Source organism: Phodopus roborovskii, unplaced genomic scaffold, assembly GCF_943737965.1.
Source record: "Phodopus roborovskii unplaced genomic scaffold, PHOROB, whole genome shotgun sequence".
Lineage (NCBI taxonomy): Eukaryota > Metazoa > Chordata > Mammalia > Rodentia > Cricetidae > Phodopus > Phodopus roborovskii.
This window is the reverse complement of record NW_026126482.1, coordinates 7,931,167-7,952,189: the sequence shown is the minus strand read 5'-3', so window position 1 is coordinate 7,952,189 and position 21,023 is coordinate 7,931,167. Positions and strand designations below refer to the sequence as shown.

At 40.2% G+C, this 21,023-nt stretch overlaps 1 protein-coding gene across 8 annotated transcripts in view; it reads left to right on the top strand.

The window, feature by feature from the left end:
- Positions 1 to 21,023, top strand: part of Nsd1 (nuclear receptor binding SET domain protein 1) — a 106,131-nt gene that overhangs the window by 17,198 nt on the left and 67,910 nt on the right. For all 8 annotated transcript variants that reach the window (XM_051194233.1, XM_051194229.1, XM_051194228.1 and 5 more), the window contains 3 exons: positions 9,605 to 9,740; positions 12,380 to 12,552; positions 14,896 to 17,446. In XM_051194233.1, the coding sequence (XP_051050190.1) occupies positions 9,605 to 9,740; positions 12,380 to 12,552; positions 14,896 to 17,446 (2,860 nt within the window). The remainder of the gene's footprint in view (positions 1 to 9,604; positions 9,741 to 12,379; positions 12,553 to 14,895; positions 17,447 to 21,023) is intronic.

The following is a 21,023-nucleotide window of genomic DNA, read 5'->3' as shown; positions in this document are numbered from 1 at the left end:
AGGTTTATTTTAGTTCTGTTCATAAAAGATTTCCCTAAAAAGAAGACTTCCCTAAAAAGCAGATGGCTTAGGGATATAGCTCAGTGGGTGTAGCTCTTGCCTAACTTGCACCAAGCCCTGGGTTCATCCCAGCACTGCATAAACCAAGTGTGATGGTACATATCTGTAATCCCAGTACTTTGAAGGTGGAAATAGGATCATAAAAAGTTCATCCTTGGCTATGTGGTAAGTCTGAATTTAAGGTTAGCATGTGGTGATGGAGGCTATCAGTCAGCCAAACCACCAACTATCAAAACAACATCAGGACAATAGTTGAGGCAGTAAGAGACTTAGAACAGCCCCAGAGAGTCTTTAGAGGCTTGGGAGAGGGCTGTGAGGCTGTGAAGTAATGAACTTGACTAGATAATAACAAAATATTGTCTTTGACTTGAAGTTAAATACTGGCTATTTGAATCTTGAGCCTTTTGTGACCTTTCAAGAGTGTTCATCACTTTACTATGCTAGGTTAAAGTTTTGGGTTTTTTGTTTGTTTTGTTTTTGTTTTTGTGCCAGTACTCATTTGGGGGTGGGGACAAAACCCAGAGCCTTATGTGAATTAGGCATATGCTCATTACTGAGCTACATCCCCATCCTCTTTGAGCCCTGACAGCCTCAGACTCCTTGTGTATCCTAGCTTGGTCTTCAATTTGTGTTCTTTCCTCACTCTGCCTTCTGTGTGTTGGATTTACAGTTGTGTGCCACCAGCTCCTAGACCTTGCTATCTTTAAATCTTTATTACATTTATTTATGTGAGTGTGGAGGTGGGGTACCCCTGTGCCACGCCACCTGTGGAGGTGAGGGCGGCTTCTGGGAGTTGTTTCTTTCCTTTCATCCTGTGTGTCCCAGGTTAAACTCAGGTCACCAGTCTTGGTTTGCAAATACCTTTACCCACTACACTTCAAGGCATTTTAAATTTTTTAAATTATTTTAATTAATTGTACATATTGTGTGAGTATATATATGCACATGTGTAGGTACCCAAGGAGGCCAATTGAGCTCGTTGGAGCTCCTGGAGATGATGGTGTGTAACGAGTACTGTTTTTTCGCCTGCCGCCAGTCTTGTCCCGCCGCCGTGCCAGCCCCAAATAATATACAGAGACTCTGTATTAGATATTATACTGTTGGCCAGTTACTACTTTTTTATCGGCTAGCTCTGTCTTAAGTATTAACCCATTTCTGCTGATCTATGTATTTCTCTTACCGGGGAGCCGGTGGCATACTGCTTTCTCCAGACTCTCCATCTTGACTCCTCCTTACTACTTCCTATTTCCTCCTTGTCTCCTAGTCCCTCCTTTCTTCCTTTCCTATTGGCCAACAGTGCTTTATTATTAACCAGTATGAGAAACATATACAGAATGACATCTCCCATCATCTCCTCTTTTCTGTCTAATAAAAGGGTTTTAACCTTAACATAGCAAAATATATTATACAACAGTTATCAAGTAAGAATCACAGTTAACAATATTTAGTCCATTAACATTTAGCAAGATTTGAAGAAAATATTTTATCATCTATTCTATCTTTGTGTGTCTAAAGTCTAAGTAACTTATCTTTAATCCTAACTAATGAAAACTATAACCATAACTACCTGTCTTCAACTCCTTCAAAGACCACAGAAGGATAATATATAAGCTCTAGAAATGACAGAGACAACTCACTGCCTGGTCACCCGAAGTTCTTTTGTAATCTTCCATCTTCAACCCATAGGCCATAGTGTGTCTGGCAGACTCTCCAGTAAAGCAGGAAACTTTAAACTGTCTTCTTGTATTGGCAGTTTGTCAGTCACTTTTCTCCGTGTCCTGTATACTGTCTCGCAGACTCTTTCATGAGTCTGTAGCAATGTCCATCTTGAATCAGGAGTCACTTTCCTGTGGGTCCTGCATGTCCAGTTTATATAGCACAAAGTCAAACAGTCCAGGCAAGAGCAGTATTTTGTCCAATGGCTAGTCTTGCCATATTGGAAGTAAACTCCATAACGTGTTTCTTTAATGTCCATCTTCCTTTTTGACGCAGGTGGTGTTACCAGGAGCAATTATGTCTCATTGTCAAGTAAAACCCTAAATCATTTTAAATGCCATATTCTATAGGTCTTTGAAAGGTTTGAAGAATGCCTATCCATCTCAAATATATGTCTGTATATCTAGAAATACTAACTTAACTATAAGTTCTAACTATCATAGGTAACTATCTATAATCTGTACTACATTATACATTACATTTCTAACTGAGCTCAATAAACACAATACCTAAACAAGAGGAGAAATATACACATCACAAAATTGACCTTAAATTGTATCAATAAATGAAAATCCATTCCAAAACAAAGTAATCATATCAATACCATAATTCCCTTTTTACCTTTAAAAATAATTGGCTGTGATCATTACCCATTTATAACCAAGTCTATTTAAATGAAAACAAACATTTATAAACAATATTTGGGAATTTGGGCGTCGTTCTTTCCAAACTAATTCCTGCTGCTAGGGGGCGCTGTCGTGGGAATCCTAAGAAGATGGCTGTAGTCTCCCATCAATGGTGAGTGGCTTGGCATGGGTGCTTAGAAACTCAATGTCGTTCCTCTTCAAGAGCAGCCATCACTCTTAACCACGAACCACTTCTCTAGCCTTATATAGCCTTATAGATATTTATTTTTGATCATCACATTTTTTTTTTCATTTTACAAATAAAGGATGGTCTTGGCTCAGGGAAGTTAAGCAAATTGTTTGAATTTATAGTTAGCCAGTGGTAAGTAAAGATTGATTTATACCTAGTACTGTAGAGAGCCATCGGCTGTGTGCCACAGATCTGAAAGCTACCATAAGATATTAAGACAGGGCTGGCCTGTGGTGGCACACACCTTTAATCCCAGGACTGGTTAAAGGCAGAGGCAGGTGGATATTTGTGAGTTCCACGCCATCCCGGCCTACAAAAGCTACACAGAGAAACCCTGTCTTGAAATAAAAAAATTGTAATTGAAAATATTAAGACAGTAGAGAGAAGCGTGGCATGATACATACCTGTAATTGTAGTACTTAGTAGGCTGAAGTAAGAGGGTCATGAGTTCTGAATTTACCCTGGGTTATTGTAGTGAGACCTTGTCTCTCCCTTTTAATTGAGCTATACAGTTTTATCTCCCTCCTCCCTTTCCTCCCCTCTTTCCTTCCACCCTTCCCACTACCCCAAGCTCCCAGTTTACTCAGGAGATCTTGTCTTTCCCCCCTTTTTAGGTGGATCCATGTGTTTCTCTTAGAGTCCTCTTTGTTACCTAGGTTCTCTGGGGAATATGACCTGTAGGCTGGTTGTCTTTTGCTTTATGTCTAATATCATATCCACTTATGAGTGAGTTCATATTATATTCCTCTGTCTGGGTCTGGGTTACCTCACTCCAGGTGGCTTTTTCTAGTTTCATCCATTTTTCTGCAAATTTCAAGATGTCTTTTATATATATATATATATATACTGCTGAGTAGTACTCCACTGTGTATGTAAATGTACCTCTTTTTTTTTTTTTTTTTTAATCCATTCTTTGGTTGAGGGGCATCTAGGTTGTTTCCAGATTCTGGCTTTTACAAATAATGCTGCTGTGAACATAGTTGAGCAAGGGGAGAACAGAGAGGGAGGGAAAGAGAAAGAATATGGTTTTAAGTAAAATTATTAGGATAGATGTCCTAAATTTTATTGTTTTTAAGCCATAATCTATCTGTATGTCAGAGAGCCAATGACTTTTATTTTTAACTGTTTAAAAAAAATTTTGGAGCTGGGATGTTGCTCACTGGTCAAGCTTGGGTTTGATCCCCGAAACTGCTCACTAAATTTTGTTTTTGGAAGTGGTCTTACTGTAGACTTTAGGCTGACCTGAAATTTCGTAGTTTCGCCTTAAACTTCCAATGTTCCTGCCCCAGCAATTAGGAAGGCTAGGAATTCAGGTTCCAGCCACTGTGTGTGTCACTTGGCACTTTTATTTGTGGTGGTGGGAGCCACTAGGGATTGAACCCACAATTTTGTATATAATAGGCAAAGCTCTGCCACTGAGCTACATACATCTAGCTGACCTTTTGTTTTGTTCTGTGTCTCTGTCTTTCTGTTTCCTTTTTTCCCCTTTGGGTTTCTCTGTGCAGCCCTGGCTCTCCTGGAACTTACTCTGTAGGCCAGGCTGGCCTTGAACTCACAGAGATCCTCCTGCCTCTGTGTCCCCAGTGCTAGGGTCAAAGATGTGTGACACTGCACTTAATGTCTTTCTGTTTTGACCTAGTAGAAAAAGCATATGATGTTAATTTATAGTTAGCCTGGCAGTTGGCTAGTTCATGACATCTATAACAACCGAATCATAATTAGTACCAACTTTATTGTTAATATTTTTAGCAACTTCTGGTTTGTAGGTATCAAATAAATGCTTACATTATTATTATCATTATTTTTGCTATGAAATAAAGCAATACTGAAATTATATGGAACCAGTTATCACTTGCTGGTGTGTCTTCTGTACTAAATCATAGACTATTGTCTTGTGTCACCCCCTCCTCCCAGGGCTCATTTTACAAGTACTCAGTAGCTATAGATGCCTTTGTTTCCCGCCTTGACAGATTAAAAACAAAAAAACAGTTAATTTACTAAGAGTTCTACCTTAGACATAGCAAGTCTTTATTTTGGTGGTGGAGGAGTAATTGGTCATCTGTTAGCATTTGCTATTTAATAAAATTCCTCGGGTGGTTAGGACATGCAGCTAGTGTTTAGAGCCATTATCTGTCCCTCTAGCATAAAGAAACATTTATACAAGATGAAGACTAAAAGTGTGAGGATTGCTGTTACAATATAGGCTATCAAATGTTAAGAAAAGCTTATTGTCAAGAATAATTTATTTGTGCTCTAATTTTTTTTTTTAATTGTGGCAGAAATGACTGGTTAGTATTGTGAAATAACCAATACAGAGAGCCCAAGAGTGACCCTGAACTTGTTTGGTTTTGTGTCTTTCTTTTTTTCTTTGGATACAGTATCTCTCTATATAGCCCTGGCTGTGTTGGAACTGCCTGCCTCTGCCTCCAGAGTTAAAGACTGATTTGTTCTTAATCATTGAGTTTCAGTATAACATAATTATATTAGTTTCTTTTGCTGTCCTAGTACCACAGAATATAGCTATTAACTTTTTTTTTTTTATTGTTTTTTGGATTTAGTTTTAGAGACATGGTCTTTCTATATATCCTGGCTGTATTGCTTCTAACTCACAGAACTCTTTCTGGCCTGTGCCTCCTGAGTACTGGGGGTTAAGGTGTGCACCATCTAGTCTGGCCTTAATTGAATTTTTCTGTCCATCCATCCATTCATTCATTCATTCATTCATCTGTTTTTCCTCCAGTCCTGGGTGTTAAATCCAGGACCTTGCACATGGTGGACAAGTATTCCACTGCCTGGGTACATCCTGAAACCCGACTCATTTATTTGCTGCTTGATACTGCAGACTGAACCTGGGGTATCTTGTATGCTAGGCAGAGGCTCATTACCAACTGAGCTCTATCTTTAGCTTTGTTTTTTGTTTGTTTGTTTGTTTGTTTTGTTTATTTTACTTTACTTTGAGTCAGGGTTTCACTTTGTAGCACAGGCTGGCCTGGAATTAATTCACTATAGATTTGTCTGGCTTTAAGCTCAGAGATCCTGCCTCTGTCTTCAGTTGTCTCCAAGTGCTGGGATAGAAGGCAAATGTCACCTCACTTGGCTTTCCACCTTATTTTTTAGAACAGGATCTTTTTTTGAATCTGGAGATCACTGACAAGGTTAGGCTACCTTACTGATGAGTTCTAGAGATCCATAGGTACTTTCCTGACTGAGCCAAGAGTCTCATGCTTAGTAGCCCAGGCTGGCCTTCAGTTTACTCTGTAGCTGAGGCTGGTATTGAACTCTTTATTCTTAATCTACCTCCCAAGTGCTGGGATTATAGGCATACATGATCCAGCACTGACTTTTAGTATAATAGAAATAATGTATAGTTACAAATGCAGCGAATGACATTATAGCAGGTATTTTTAAGGTGTAACCTAACATAGTAGGTATTTTTAAGTTGTATATAGGTGGTGCTCTGCAGAATGAAATGTTAAAAGACTGCTATACGTTCTAATTTTGTTGGTTTTGTTTTTATGGATTTATCTATGAAAGGACTGGAGCTCCTGCCTAGAATGACATTAATCAGTGTAAGTCTTAGCACTGAGGACAATCTGGCTGGAATTAAGTTGGATTACATAGGAAGTTCTGTGGGACCTGGGTTACACAGACCCTCTCTCAAAAACAATCAACCAAGGCCAAGTGTGGTGGTTCACATCTTTAATCTCAGCACCTGGGAGGCAGAGGTAGGAGGACCCTGTGAGTGAGGCCAGCCTGGTGTAGACCAAGTCAGCTAAGGCTATACCTAGCAAGACCCTGGCTCCAAAAAACAAAACAGTAACAACAGCCCCCCCAAAACAAAACAAGCAAAAACAACATCACCCTCCATGAAGAAGACACTTGGGATTAGAGAGATGGTTCAGGGTTTAAGAAATTTGTTTTGTTTTGTTTTTGAGACATGGTTTCTCAGTGTAACAGCCCGGCCTTAGACTTAAACTTACTGAGCTCTATCTGCCCAGTGCTGGGACTAAAGGCGTGCACCACCACACCTGGCAAGGACACTTGTTCTTGAAGACCTGGGCGAAGTTGTCGGCACCTGGGGCAAGTCACAGTTGTCCCGGATATCCTGTGTTCTATTCTGGCGTGTGTTCAGGCAAAATACACATATATGTTTTTTAAAATCCACCCAAAGTAAATTTCAGATGTTTTTTCCTAAAACCTGTTTGTCCATTTAATTTATTTATTTATTTAAAGATTTTATTCACATGTCTCTGGGTATATGCCCACATGGGTGGGTCCCCATGGAGGCCAGAAATGGTGTTAGATCTTCTGGGACGGGTTATGAGCAGTTAGTTGTAAGCTACCTGATGTGGGTATGGGGATCCAAATCTGGGTCCTCTGGGAGTTTGGGAGAGCAGCAAGTGCTCTTAACTGAGCCATCTCTCCATCTCCTTAGTTATCTTTTTATTAATTGTTTTAAGATTTATTTTATGTGTATGATTATGTAGCATATGGATGCTGGAGTTACGGATGTTTGTGAGACAATATGAGTGCCTGGGAAAGAAATGACCTAAACTGCTGAGCCATCTTAACAGTTGCCTCTCTTTGTTTTGTTTTGTTTTGTTTTGGTCAGGGTTTCAGGCAGTCTAGGATTGCCTCTAAATTGATTATACATTAAAGCTGAGGCTGACTTTGAGCCTCCTGTGTTCATCTCTTAAGTGTTGGGATTATAGGCATGTGTCACCACACTCAACTGTTTATTTGGTGTGTGTAAGAAGGCAATGGTGTGTGTGTGTGTGTGTGTGTGTGTGTGTGTGTGTGTGTGTACACATGGGTGCAAACTTTTACCTCATTTGTTTTGTAAAATTTTAATCCAGTGGTTTGTGTATTCATATGTGAGTGTGGTGCATGCATGGAGGCCCATGCCACCTTGGATCTTGCAACACTGATTGGCTTGACTGGTTAAGCAGCAAGCTCTGGAGATCTGCCTTGCCTCTCTGTTTCCCAAATGATAGGACCTGGAACTCTCATAACCTACTCTGACTTCAGACTTGGTCTTATTTCCTCGGCTTCCTAAGCACTAGGATTATAAATTTGTACCTCTGTGCCTCTGTGCCTTGCTCCCTTCAATTAGAGTTTTGATCTACTGTTCGTAAATCTGCAGTAGACTCCTTCAATAGGGAAGACCAACTATGTTCTGTTGTATGCATAAATCACATTTTATATTTCCATTCAGTGGCCGTTTGGTTTCTTTTCATTCTCTTTGACTATGGTACCTAATCCTGTGAACATTTATATACATGTTTATATGTGTATGGGTTTTTTCCTGGTGCTGGGGGGTGGCATATAGGCTCTTGCAGATGACAGGCAAGTACTTTACCACTGAGCTATACCCCAAGCCCTGGCTATGTGTCTATTAGTCTTGAGTCTATCTGTGAGTAGAATTATTAGACCATGTGATTATTACTCTGAAGAAATCTTTAGATAACTTACTAAGTTTTATTTTTGTTTTAGATTTACTTTGTGTACATGAATTTTGTCCATATGCATGCATCTTTTCCATGTGAATGCAAGGTGTTCACAGAGGTCAGAAGGTGTCATACCCCCTGGAACTGGAATTAATGGATGTGGGTGCTGGGAACCAACCCTTGGTCCTCTGTATTCTTAGCCATCTCTCTAGCCTGCATCTTCTAATCTCTTAACAGAGTATATTAAAGTTGCCATCATATTTTTTCCACTGATACTTTTTATTTTGCTGGTGGCCTTGATTTGTATTTCCTTCATAACTCAGTGCATTGTTTTTTTTAAATTTATGTCTGATAATGCAATGTAATCCACTTATAATTGGTATATGAAGAGAAGGCTGAACCAATTCCATGTCCTCAATTATGGTTAAATTTATCATAAGTAGTTTAAAGTAACAGGTTTCACTGTTATCAGATGATAAATGCTGTTATTAATAGTTTGAGCTTCAGTTGTATTTGCATCCTGGCGCTGCTATTTACCACTAGGCATGTAGTAAATACGTGTAAAATATATGTCTTATGAGAACCCAACGAGGTTCATTGTGCTTGACACATCGGGAATACTGAGCAAACATTATTTACACATATGACTTGAATAATATTAGTAAATGACAAATTATTCTTTTTTCCTTTGTGGGAGGGTGGGGGGCCCGCCCCGCCCTCCCGCAAGGTTTCTCTGGTAACCCTGGCTGTCCTGGAACTCACTCTGTAGACCAGGATGGCCTTGAACTCTCAGAAGTCTATTCTTTCCTCCACCTCCCAAATACTAGGGCTAAAGGCTTATACCACCATATCCTGTGTACTTTTAGAATTTTTCAATATGATTTTTGATTACGTAAAACAAATATAAATTGAAAATTACTCTAAAAGGATATATATATGCTGTGAACAGTTAAGTCAAGGTAATTTGTGCTTATTTAATCAACAGAGACTAGCTGGGTTTTCATCTATTTTTTTAAATATAAGAAACATTTATTGTAGATGTGAATGGGTGCTGTGTGTCACAGTGTTAATGTGGAGGTCAGAGGGCCTTTGTTCTGTGCACGGTATGAGTCCCAGGGATCAAATTTAAGTTGTCGGGCATGGTGGCAGATGCCCTTATCCACTGAGCAGTATTGTTGGCCCTGGCTGGGTTTTCTTTTTTCTTTCGATCTTTTGAGGTAGGGTTTCTCTGTAACTTTGGAGGCTGTCTTGGAACTGGCTCTGTATCAGGCTGGCCTCAAACTCACAGAGATCTGCCTATCTCTGCCTCCCAAGGGCTGGGATTACAGGTGAGGTGCGTGCCACCACTGCCTGGCCATTTTTTATTTTTTTAGGCATTGACTTTTCAGAATTCTAGTTGGAGGATAATGCTTCGAAGTTTGTTTTCATTTTGGGTTTTTGGTTTTTTTTTTTTTTTTTTTTTTTTTTTTATTCCTACTAATTCCCCATGTTTTGTCTGTCTAAAGTGTCAACTGAAGAAAAAGTCTACACCACTGAAATATGAAGTTGGAGATCTCATTTGGGCAAAATTCAAGAGACGTCCATGGTGGCCCTGCAGGATTTGTGCTGATCCATTGATTAATACACACTCAAAAATGAAAGGTAATAAATTATTTATAGCTGCTTTTAGTGTAATTCAGGGTTCTGGTTATTTTAGCAGTAAGTAATCCATTGTTTTCTTTGAAAATTTTATGAATTGTTAACAAATTTCCTCTTTAGTTTGTTTGTTTTTTTTCTTTAAGTTTGTCTCCTGAGATTTAACAGTTGTTAGATTAGATAAGTGTGTTGATATTTTTTGCCTGTAATCTGTAATCTCATGGTTTGAAAGATGGAGGCAGTTTTAACTCTCAGCTATTCTATATGTATAGAATGCCTAGGTTTGTTTGGTTGGTTGTTTTTTTTTTTTTTTTTTTTTTTTTTTTTTTTGCTATTGGGAACTTATCCTTGGACCATTCACATACTAGACAAGCACAGTAAGTGTTGGAAGATTACATTAGGATTAATTAGGGGGAAGTAATTGATCCAGAACAGAAAGTAGCCTGTGTTTTGCTCCTGAGAGGTAGAAGGTAGTAAATCATCAAATGCCTGTAATGTTCATAAAACCCTGAGTAATGTTCTAGGATGAATGTACTACAATTGACAAGCTTTGAAGAGGGCTGAAATAGCTCTTATCCTGGCACTCTCTGTGTAGACCAGGCTAGCCTCAAACTCACAAAGGTTCTTCTGCTTCCCAGAGTGCTGGGGTTAAAGGCGTGCCCAGCTCTGTGATGGTTTTAAAAAATTCACTCTGAATATTGTTTTTGTGTTGTCATGGTACAGGAATTAGCAGCTCTGTTGGTTTAGAAATGGGGCGTTGGTGGCGCACGCCTTTAATTCTAGCAGAGGCAGGCAGATCTCTGTGAGTTTGAGATCAGCCCGGTCTACAGAGCTAGTTCCAGGACAGCCTCCAAAGACACACAGAAACCCTGTCTATGTGTTTGATTACAAAAACTAATAAAATATTCTCTAAATAAGTTTTTAAAAATTCACTCTTGAGGCCAGTAGTGCCTCAAATTTGTAGAGTTTTGCCTGGCGTGAATAAACCGTCAGTGTGTTCCTCAGCACAAAGTAAATGGCACAAATCTGTAATTGGGGGGGTAGGAGATGGGGTCAGAAGTTCAAGGTCATCCTGATTACATACAGAGTTTGAGGACAATATGGGCTATCTGAGATTCTACCTCAAACAAAACAAAACAAAAAAAAAGTTCTGATCAGAACCAAGGGCAAGCATGCTTACTGGCAGAAAGATACTATGGGTAGGAATTAGTGGAGGGAGTATAAAATGTTAAAAATCTTTAAAATCATACCTTGTAGCCAGGTAGTGTTGTAGCCCATGCCTTTATTCCCAGTACTTGGGAGAGAGAGGCAGTTGGATATCTATGAGTTTGGGGCCAGTCTCGTCTATAAAGTAAGTCCCAGTACAGCCAGGACTTACACAGAGAAACTGTCTCAATACTCCCCCCTTATCCAAAACAAAACAAAACAAAGTATGCTTTCTGGGAGCGTCATTGAATTTTAGAGAAAACGAGTTAATGTTTCTCCAGTTTTCCCTCTTAATTTTTTCCAGTTTTATTTTCTTATTTTTGTAGGTTTTTTTGTTTTGTTTTTGTTTTTTTCAAGACATGATTTCTCTGGTGTAGCTTTGTAAACCAGGCTGGCCTCGAACTCAGATCCTCTTGCTTCTGCCTCCCTAGTCCTGGGATTAAAGGCGTGTGCCACCACCACCCAACTTTGTTTTTGTAGTTTATGACAAGCTGTAATCAGTTGAACTGTAAAAAACCTTACTGAAAGCCAGGTGGTAGCACACTCTGTGAATTCAAGGCCAGCCTAGCCTACAGAGTTAGTGCCCGGAGAGGCTCCAAAGTACAGAGAAACTCTGTCTCGAAACAAAACAAAACCTTATTGAATATTTCTAGTAATGACTCCCTTTTTCCTGAGTGTGCTTACTGTTTACTTTTCTGTGATGGCCATTGTCAGGTAGGCCAGGAGAGATGTTGCAGCACTTAATTTTAAAAATGATGTGTTTGTTCATGTATACACATGTATTAGGAGCAGGACATGCCATGGGGTGTGGGTGTCCTCACTAGTGATTGAATTCAGGTTGTCAAGGTTGGCCACAAGTGCCTTTACCTACTTACTCCATCTTTCAGCCCCTGTTCATAGCAGTGCTGTTCTTTCCTCCAACTTGGTCTTTGAAAAACTTCAAACCTGCAGAAAACTTAAGTATATTGAAATGAACAACTATATACATTTAGATTTAGCCGTTACACTTGGGCCAATTCTTAGTTGATATGAACATTAAAATTATAGTATAAGTATAGTGTATAAAAATAAAGTGATTTTTTTCTGTTTTCCTCCCTTAGATTAAGCATTTCAGATGAGTTAGAAAACACAAATTTTGGGAGCTGGAGTATAGAAAGTAAAGTGCTTTCCTTTCAAAGCGGGACTGCCATTCAGCCCTCAGTACTCTCTGGTAACATGTGTAACACTAGTGCTGGTGGGATCCAGAGGGCGGAAAAGGCAGAGTTCTGCAACTGGACTTACAGGTAGCTATTGGGCTTGTAAAATAGGTGCTGGGAATTGCATTTGGGCCCCCTGCAGGACCAGTTTGTGCTCTTAGGGCAGTAGGTCTGCTGTTATCCTGGTGTTTAGTACTCTTCCTTTTGAAGTAATGACACTTTGTTTCATTTCATCCTATGTAGTTGCCAATAGGAGGCCCTATCGAGAATACTACGTGGAGGCCTTTGGAGACCCGTCTGAAAAAGCGTGGGTGGCTGGAAAAGCAATCGTCATGTTTGAAGGCAGGCATCAATTTGAAGAACTACCTGTCCTTAGGAAAAGAGGGAAACAGAAAGAAAAAGGATATAGGCATAAGGTAACAAAAGAACCTCTCCAAAAACTATCTTCTTAGCAGGCAGTGGTGGCACATGTCTTTAATCCCAGCACTCAGAGAACTCACAGAACACTGTGAGTTCAGGACCAGCCTGATCTACAAGAGCTAGTTCCAGGACAGAGAAACCCTGTCTTGAAAAAACAAACAACTATTTTCTTGTGTGTTGGCCTACAGAAGTGGAAGAAGCAGCATTATAGATTTGAAATATACTGTTACCCTTGGTTAGTAGGGTACCTGAAGAGATAGTAGCTAGAAAGTTGGATATTTTGTAGGGATTAGCTGGGACTAGTTTTCATACAACTGTATGCTGGGTTTTTTGAGAAGTGATTCTTCCTACCTCTGACTTACCAAAGAGAAGTGAATACTACAGTCTTCTTTGGCTGTCTTTTATGCAAGAAGAAATGGTTATTGGAATGAGTGCTAAGGAAGAGCTGCATAAATACCTTATTTTAATCTTTAGGACTGAACAGGGAAATAAAATAAAAACAAAATAATCTACTTACCCTCAATACTAATTATTTCTCTTAAAAATAAGAAATGGTGCTGTTCTCTCTGTCTCTCTCTGTGTCTCCCCCCCACCCCCCAATATCTTCTTCACCTTAGGCTGTTCTTGAACTCTGGCTTTCCTGCCTTGGTGTTCCAGATACTGGAGTTATAGCACATAACATCCAACTTTGATAAGTCTTTAGTAGTTTTATTCTTTGCTGGCTTTTACTTTTGTAGTTTCATACCTAGTTATAGTTTCATCATGAGCATTTCTCTTTATGAGATGTGTGGTTTTGTTTCTGCTTGTTTGGTTGGGGTTTTTTGTTTGCTTTTAGATGGGGTCTTCACTATGGCCCAGATAGGCCTTAGAACTTGTCGCAGTCTTCAAGAATGCTCAGAACACAGGCCACACTAGGTTTTTGAACATTTGTTGGTTTTTAATTAATTTTTTTCACTTGTTTTTGAGACAGGGTCTCTATGTAGCCCTGTCTGTCCTGAAATTTGCTAAGTCGATATATAGATCAGGTTGGCTATGTGCTCAGAGATCAACCTGCCTCTGCCTTAGAGTGCTGGTATTAAAGGTGGGCTGCCACTGAGCCCAGCCAAAAAGGTGGTGGTCTCTGTTTGTTGATGTGGATGACCTTGAACTCCTGATCCTTCACCACCTCCACCTTCCAAGTGCTGGGGTTGCAGGAATGTACCATCACTCTTAATATATAAGGTGCTGGGAATTGTGGGAATTGAAAATTTGTAATTTTTGCTTGATGCTTTTGGGGGGGAGGGTTGAGACTGGGTTTCTCTGTGGCTTTGGAGCCTGTCTTGGAACTAGCTCTTGTAGACCAGGCTGGTCTTGAACTCACAGAGATCCGCCTGCCTCTCCCTCCCAAGTGCTGGGACTAAAGGCATGGGCCATCAACACCCAGTTTTCTTGATGCTTTGTTACTGTTTACTCATCAGAGGCTGGAGAAACATTCATGGCTGCTTGAGGTTCTGATATATGTAACTGCTTTTATACTTGTTTTCCTCTCAGAATCATAATTTGGATAATTCAGGGCTGTGGTTATGAAGTGCCCTGGTGATAGCTAGAGAAGTTCCGTTTCAGGTCCTGTAGAGGCACCTGGCCCACTCATTCCTTTTGTCCTGTTTTTCTGTGCTTTTCTCCTTTGAAGTTTCTTTCTTTTTATGAAGCTGAGTGTGTGGGCTTGCCCTTCAGCCCTTCCTTATTTCAGTTAGAAAATACTATTTTATTCTAAGGTGTAAATATAGAGGGTGAGTTGTTAGCAATCTGTTATTACTTTTAGTTGAATAGTCTACTTGGTTTTGCTGGTAAATAAGAAAAAGAGTGTTGATTTTTATGTGACTGGTTCTTCTAGTTATAATAGGTTATTTATTTATTTATATATTTTTGGTTTTCCAAGACAGGATTTTTCTGTGTAGCCCTAGCTGTCCTAGAACTCTGTAGACCAGGCTGGCTTTGAACTCAGGGATCCACCTCCCTCTGCTTCCCAAGAGCTAGAATTAAAGGTGCTTGTCATCACCACCCAGCTTCAGAGGGAACATTCAATAAGAACAGCAAGATTAGCCAAGGTGTATTGTGGATGCCTTTGATCCCAGTACATGGGAGGCAGATTCAGGGGGATTTGTGGATTTGAGACCTGGTTTACATAGTTCTAGGATAGCCATAGCTGCATAGTGAGCTTGTCTTGAAAAAAAACAAAAACAAACAAAAAACCTGAACGACAGGATTTTAGATCACTTCTGATTTGAGATGCTTATTATCTTCCTGTTTTTCATTTCCTTTTGGAATAAATGATACTCTTATTTTCCTTCTAATTTAAGGTTCCTCAGAAAATTTTGAGTAAATGGGAAGCAAGTGTTGGTCTTGCTGAGCAATATGATGTTCCCAAAGGATCTAAGAAGCAAAAATGTGTCACCAGTTCAATCAAGTTGGACAGTGAGGAAGAGATGCTGTTTGCGGACTGTGCAAATGATCCAGAATCAGAGCAGGATCTGCTGCTTAATGGCTGCCTGAAGTCTCTGGCTTTTGATTCTGAGCATTCTGCAGATGAAAAGGAAAAGCCCTGTGACCAGTCTCGAGCGAGAAAGAGCTCTGATAATATAAAAAGGACTAATGTGAAGAAGGGCCTCCTGCCATTTGAAGCACATAAAGAGGAACAGAGGGGGAGAATTCCAGAGAATCTTGACCTAGACTTGATCTCTGGGAGTGTATCTGAAAAACAGGCTTCTAATGAGCTTTCCAGGATAGCAAACAGCCTCACAGGGTCTAAAACTGCACCAGGAGGTTTCCTCTTTTCTTCATGTATACAGAGCACTGCTAAGGCAGATTATGAGACTTCAAATTGTGATTCTTTATCAGGTTTGTCTGAGAGTGCTTTGAGCTCTAAACATTCTATAGAGAAAAGGAAACTCCAGCCAGGCCTGGTGTGCAGCCCAGAAGTACAGCTCTGCTGCGTTGGAGCTGGTGATGAGGAAAAGCGAAGCGATTCCATTAGTGTGTGTACCACTTCTGATGATGGGAGCAGTGACCTGGACCCTGCAGAACACAACTCGGAATGTGATAACAGTGTCCTTGAAATTACAGATGCTTTTGATAGGACAGAGGGTGCTTTATCCATGCACAAAAATGAAACAAAGTATTCTAAATATCCTGCCACAAACAGAGTAAAAGAAAAACAGAAGCCCCTCATTACTAATTCACATACAGACCACTTAATGGATTCTACTAAGACAGTGGAGCCTGGCACTGCTGAGATGCCTCAGGTCTGTACTCCTGTTCCCAAACCCACTTCTGTTCCCAAACCCCAACCGCAATTTAGAAATGATGCCCTCAGTCCAAAATTCAGTGCACTACCAAGCATTTGTAGTGAAAACACATTGACAAAGGGTGGGGCTGCAAATCAAACTCTGTTACCTTTGAAAAGCAGACAGCCCAAGTTCCGCAGTATAAAATGCAAGCATAAAGAAAACCCAGCTGATTCAGAACCTTCGGCTACAAATGAGGACCTCAGCTTGAAATGCTGCTCTGCTGATACCAAGGGCTCTCCTTTGGCCAGCATATCCAAAAGTGGAAAGGCAGAGGGGCTAAAACTACTGAACAATATGCATGAGAAAACCAGAGAATCAAACGACATAGAAACAGCGGTGGTGAAGCATGTTCTGTCTGAGTTGAAGGAACTCTCATACAGATCGTTAAGTGAGGATGTCAGTGACTCTGGAACATCAAAGTCATCAAAGCCATTACTATTTTCTTCTACTGCTAGTCAGCATCATATACCTATTGAACCAGATTACAAATTTAGTACATTGTTAATGATGCTGAAAGACATGCATGATAGTAAGACTAAGGAGCAACGGTTGATGACCGCTCAAAATCTGTCATCCTACCGCACTCCAGATCGTGGGGACTGTTCCACCAGTAACTCTGTAGGGACATCAAAGGTGTTGGTGTTGGGAGGGTCCACACACAGTTCTGAAAAAACTGGAGATGGAGCTCAAGATGCAGTCCGGCTGAGTTCTAGTGGGGGTGACTCTGCATTGTCTGGAGAATTGTCTTCCCTGTCTGGCTTAGCTTCTGACAAAAGAGACTCTACTTGTGGTAAAAATCGCTTTAACTGTGTTCCAAGGCGCAACTGTGGCCGAGCAAGGCCATCATCCAAATTGAGAGAAGCAGGTTCAGCCCAGATGGCAAAACCCCCAGTAAACCCAAAAGCCTTAAAGACTGAGCGGAAAAGAAAGTTGAACCGACTTCCAGCTGTGACCATTGGAGCTAACCAGTTGGCAGACAAAGAAAGTGGAGGTCCAGTGAATGGCCCATCAAGGGGTGGGGCTGAAGATCCTGGTAAAGAAGAGCCTCTTCAGCTAATGGGCCATTTAAGAAATGCAGATACCCATTTTTCTGATGCACATTTTGATAGCAAGATTAAACCTGACCCTGATAAAGTCCCGGAAAAAGAACCTTTTGAGAACAGAAAAGGCCCAGAGCTGGGCTCTGAAATGAACAGCGAGAATGATGAACCCCATGGTGTTAGTCAAGTGGTGCCTAAAAAGCGGTGGCAGCGATTAAGCCAAAGGCGCCCTAAGCCTGGAAAACGCACTAACAGATTTAGGGAGAAAGAAAACTCTGAGGGTGCCTTTGCTGCTTTGCTTCCTGGTGAGCCTGTGCAGAAGGGGCGGGATGATTACTCAGAACAAAGAGCTCCTCCTACAAGCATCCTCGAAGACTCAGCAGCAGACCCCAATCATGTTGGCCACTCGGACTCAGTTGGCCCAAGGCTGAGCGTTTGTGATAAATCCAATGTTAGCATGGGTGATGTGGAAAAGGAGACAGGAATTCCCAGTTTGACACCACAGACCAAGCTCCCTGAGCCAGGTAAGGATGCACCTGGTAGAAAGTCCTAGGTCTTTCTGTTGTAATGGAAAAATGTCTTTAAAAATTGGAGGGCTGAGTTATCTCCTAAATAAGAAACTTTATTTAGAAGGCTGTTTTTTTTTTTTTTTTTCTTTTTTTCTCTCGAGACAGGGTTTCTCTGTGGCTTTGGAGCCTGTCCTGGTGCTCTGTAGAACAGGCTGACCTCAAACTCACAGAGATCCTGGCCTCTGCCTCCCGAGTGCTGGGATTAAAAGCGTGTACCACCAACGCCTGGCTAGAAGGCTGAAATTTAAAGCTGGGTTTCTGTATTTTCGATTTTTTTTTTGTTGTTGTTGTTTTGTTTTGCTTTGCTACTCTTGGGGATTGAATGAAATTTAAGGCCTCATGTGTGCTAGCAGTGTTCTACTAATGAGTTACATGTCCCATTGGTTCTTTTCTTTTTTTTTTTTTTTTTTTTTTTTTTTTTTTTTTATCAGAAGCTTTTTCCTTTGTTTTTAAGTCTCAACCATGGGTTCCCTATACTTTGCTGTTCTTAAATTTTCTGTGTGTGTGAGAGAGAGAGAGACAGAGACAGAGTGTGTATATATACACACATGACTGCAGGTCTCAATAGAGGCCAAAGATGTTTGATCCCCAGGAACTAGAGTTACAGGTCAGTGTGAGCTACCTGAAATGGGTGTTGGGAATCGAACTTGGGTCCTCAGGTCATGCTCTTAAACTGCTGAGTCATCTCCCCAGCCATGTTAGAAATTGGTTTTGTTTTTTATTTTATATGTATAGGTTTTGCTTGCAAGTATGGTGTCAGGTCCCCTGAAACTGGAGTGAGGAGGTTATAGGCTGCCATGTGAGTGCTTAGGTCCTCTAGAAAGAGCAGCCATAACAGCTGAGTCATCTCTGCAGCCTGGGGAAGTTTTTGATTATTCAATCTTCTTATTCAGTATGTCTATTGAGATTTTTTTCTCTTTGTTTTTCAGTTTGTCTGTTTATCTTTTGCTGTCCTAGAGCTAGCTCTGTACACCAGGCTGCCCCTGCCTCCCAAGTGCTGGAATCAATGTCATAAGCCCTGCTTGGTTTAGAATTATTTTATGATTCATTTCATTCATTCAGTTTTGTCGGATTAACTCAAGGAATTTACTCAGTTCTTCTGAATTGTCCAGTTTGTTGGACAATTTGGATAGTTTGTTTTTAATGATTTTAGTTACAATGTCTCTTTAAATCCTTTTTTTTCTTAATCTTGTCAAAAGCTTATACTATGTATATATTTTTCTTTTTAAAATTCAGCCTGAGGATCTGGAGGGATGGCTCAGCAGTGCCAGTGTATACGGTTCTTGCAGAGGACCTGAGTTAGGGTCCCAGCACACATGTGGAATAGATTTATCACCCCCGGGACTTCAGCTCCAGGGGCTATAAAGCTTTGCTCTGGCTTCTTCAGACATGGGCATTCACATGTACATAACTTGTGTGCTCCCCCTCATTAATTCAAGTAAAAAATGGAATATATGTATATAACAGCAGTTATTGAAAAAAGAGATTATGGGAAATGATGTAATTACATTATAATCTCAAATAATTTTAAAAATTGAATAAAATTTTCAAAATACTTCCACTTGGTAATTGAAAGTACTTTTTCTTTTTTATATTATGGATCTAGCCTAAGGCCTTGCTATATCCTTGGCAAGTTTTAGTTAATGAACATTTCTAGCTTCTGATTTTTGTTCTTGTATCTTGTATTCTCTACACTCAGTTTTATGTATTTCTGCTGTACATTTTTTCCTTCTGCTAAATTTGGATGAAACTTTGGCATATTTCTCATGTCACAGGCTGTCCTGGAACTTGCTGTCCTGATCTTCAACTTGTAGATAGATATTCCTTCCTGCCTCTATTTTTTTCAGTATTGGGAATATTGAAGGTGTGTGTCTCTAAGCCTAGTGCTCCCCCCCCAAAGATTAAAAAAAATTTTTTTACAGAGAGTGTGTGTATGTGTAAAGCCCCAGAGCCTGGCTTTAAAACAAAAGAAAACCTTCATACCACTTTTGCTGAATATCATGTTTCAGTTTGTAATTTTTATTTGTCTCAACATACTTTTAATTTCTCTTACAGTTTTTTCCTCTGTTAATTTTTTGACCCATTGGTCTTTCCAGAAAGCAGTTTTATTACCATGGTTTTGTGTATTTAGGAAGAATGTAGATTCTTCTGCTCTTGAGGATTTTTGGTGTATATGTGTTCAACTACAGTGTTGAAGTCTAATTACCAACTTTTGATTTTTGGGTGGTTGTCCTATTTTACTTATTTGTGTGTGGCCGTTCCAGCATATGTGTGTGGAAGCCCAAGGACAGTGAATTCAAGTTGATTCAAGTTGACTCTTGCCTTCTGTCATGTCAGGTTTGCTGTCAAACCCTTTATCCACCACCCCCATCCACTCTGTAGTTCAGCGAGGCTTGAGACTTGCTTTTCTCATAGCCCTGGATAGTTTCCATCTGTTTCAGACATAGTGTTAGGATTGGTTATAGGCGTTGGCCAGCGTGCCCGGCTTGTTTTTTGATTCAGGGTCTAATGCTGTACTCAATATGTAACCCAGGTTGGTCTTTCTGTTCAGGTGATCTTACTGTTTGAGCTTCCTAAGTGCTGGGATTATGGAGTGAGCCATTGTCCCTGATTGTCTTCTCCTGTGTTTTAAAGTGAAATGCCATATCCGATTGTGATCTGTTTCTTCATTTTGGTCAATGCTGTTTTATATATTTGAGCACTGTGATTTTAGCATTCTCTTAAGCTTATTTTGTTATTCTATAGTGTCATTCTTTTTTCTTGTGACAGTTTTCCACAAAGCATAATTTGTTTGATATGTGTTGTCATCTCTGCTATCTTTTGTTTACTGTTTGTATTGACTTACAGATATGATTGTTTTCTTTTTACTTTACTTATTGAGAACATGGGTCGCACTATGTAACCCTGGCTGTCCTGGAACTCAGTATACAAACCAGGTCTATCTAGAGATAGGCTCTCACTACATAGTCCTGACTGCCCTGGAACTCCCTGTATAGACCAAGCTGGCCTTGAATGTGCAGAGGTCCTTCTGTCTCTGCTTTCCTAGTCTAAGGAGCACGTGTGCTGGTATAGTTATTTTTTAATACTTTTTTTGTTTGTTTGTTTTTCGAGACAGGGTTTCTCTGAGGCTTTGGAGCCTGTTCTGTACTTAGCTTGATAGACCAGGCTGGCCTCTGCCTACCGAGTGCTGGGATTAAAGGTGTAAGCCACCAGCGCCCGGCTCCTGCTAAATTCTGTACAAAAGTTATGAACTATATGTATAACCTTACAGTATTCAGTATATAAGTACTTACCTTGCCCGGCAAACCTAACATATGCTTTCTTGTTGCTCTCTAGTGTGTGTTTAGTTCTGCTTCCAGGTGAACTACCTTAACTTTTCAGTCTGTTTGAAAAGTCTGTTTCTCCTTCAGTTTTTGTTTTGTTTTGTTTTATTTTGGAGACAGGGTTTCTCTGTGTAGCCCTGGCTGACCTGGAACTCAAAGAGTTCCACTTGCCTGGTTCCTGAGAGCTGGGATTAAAGGTAAAGGGGTAT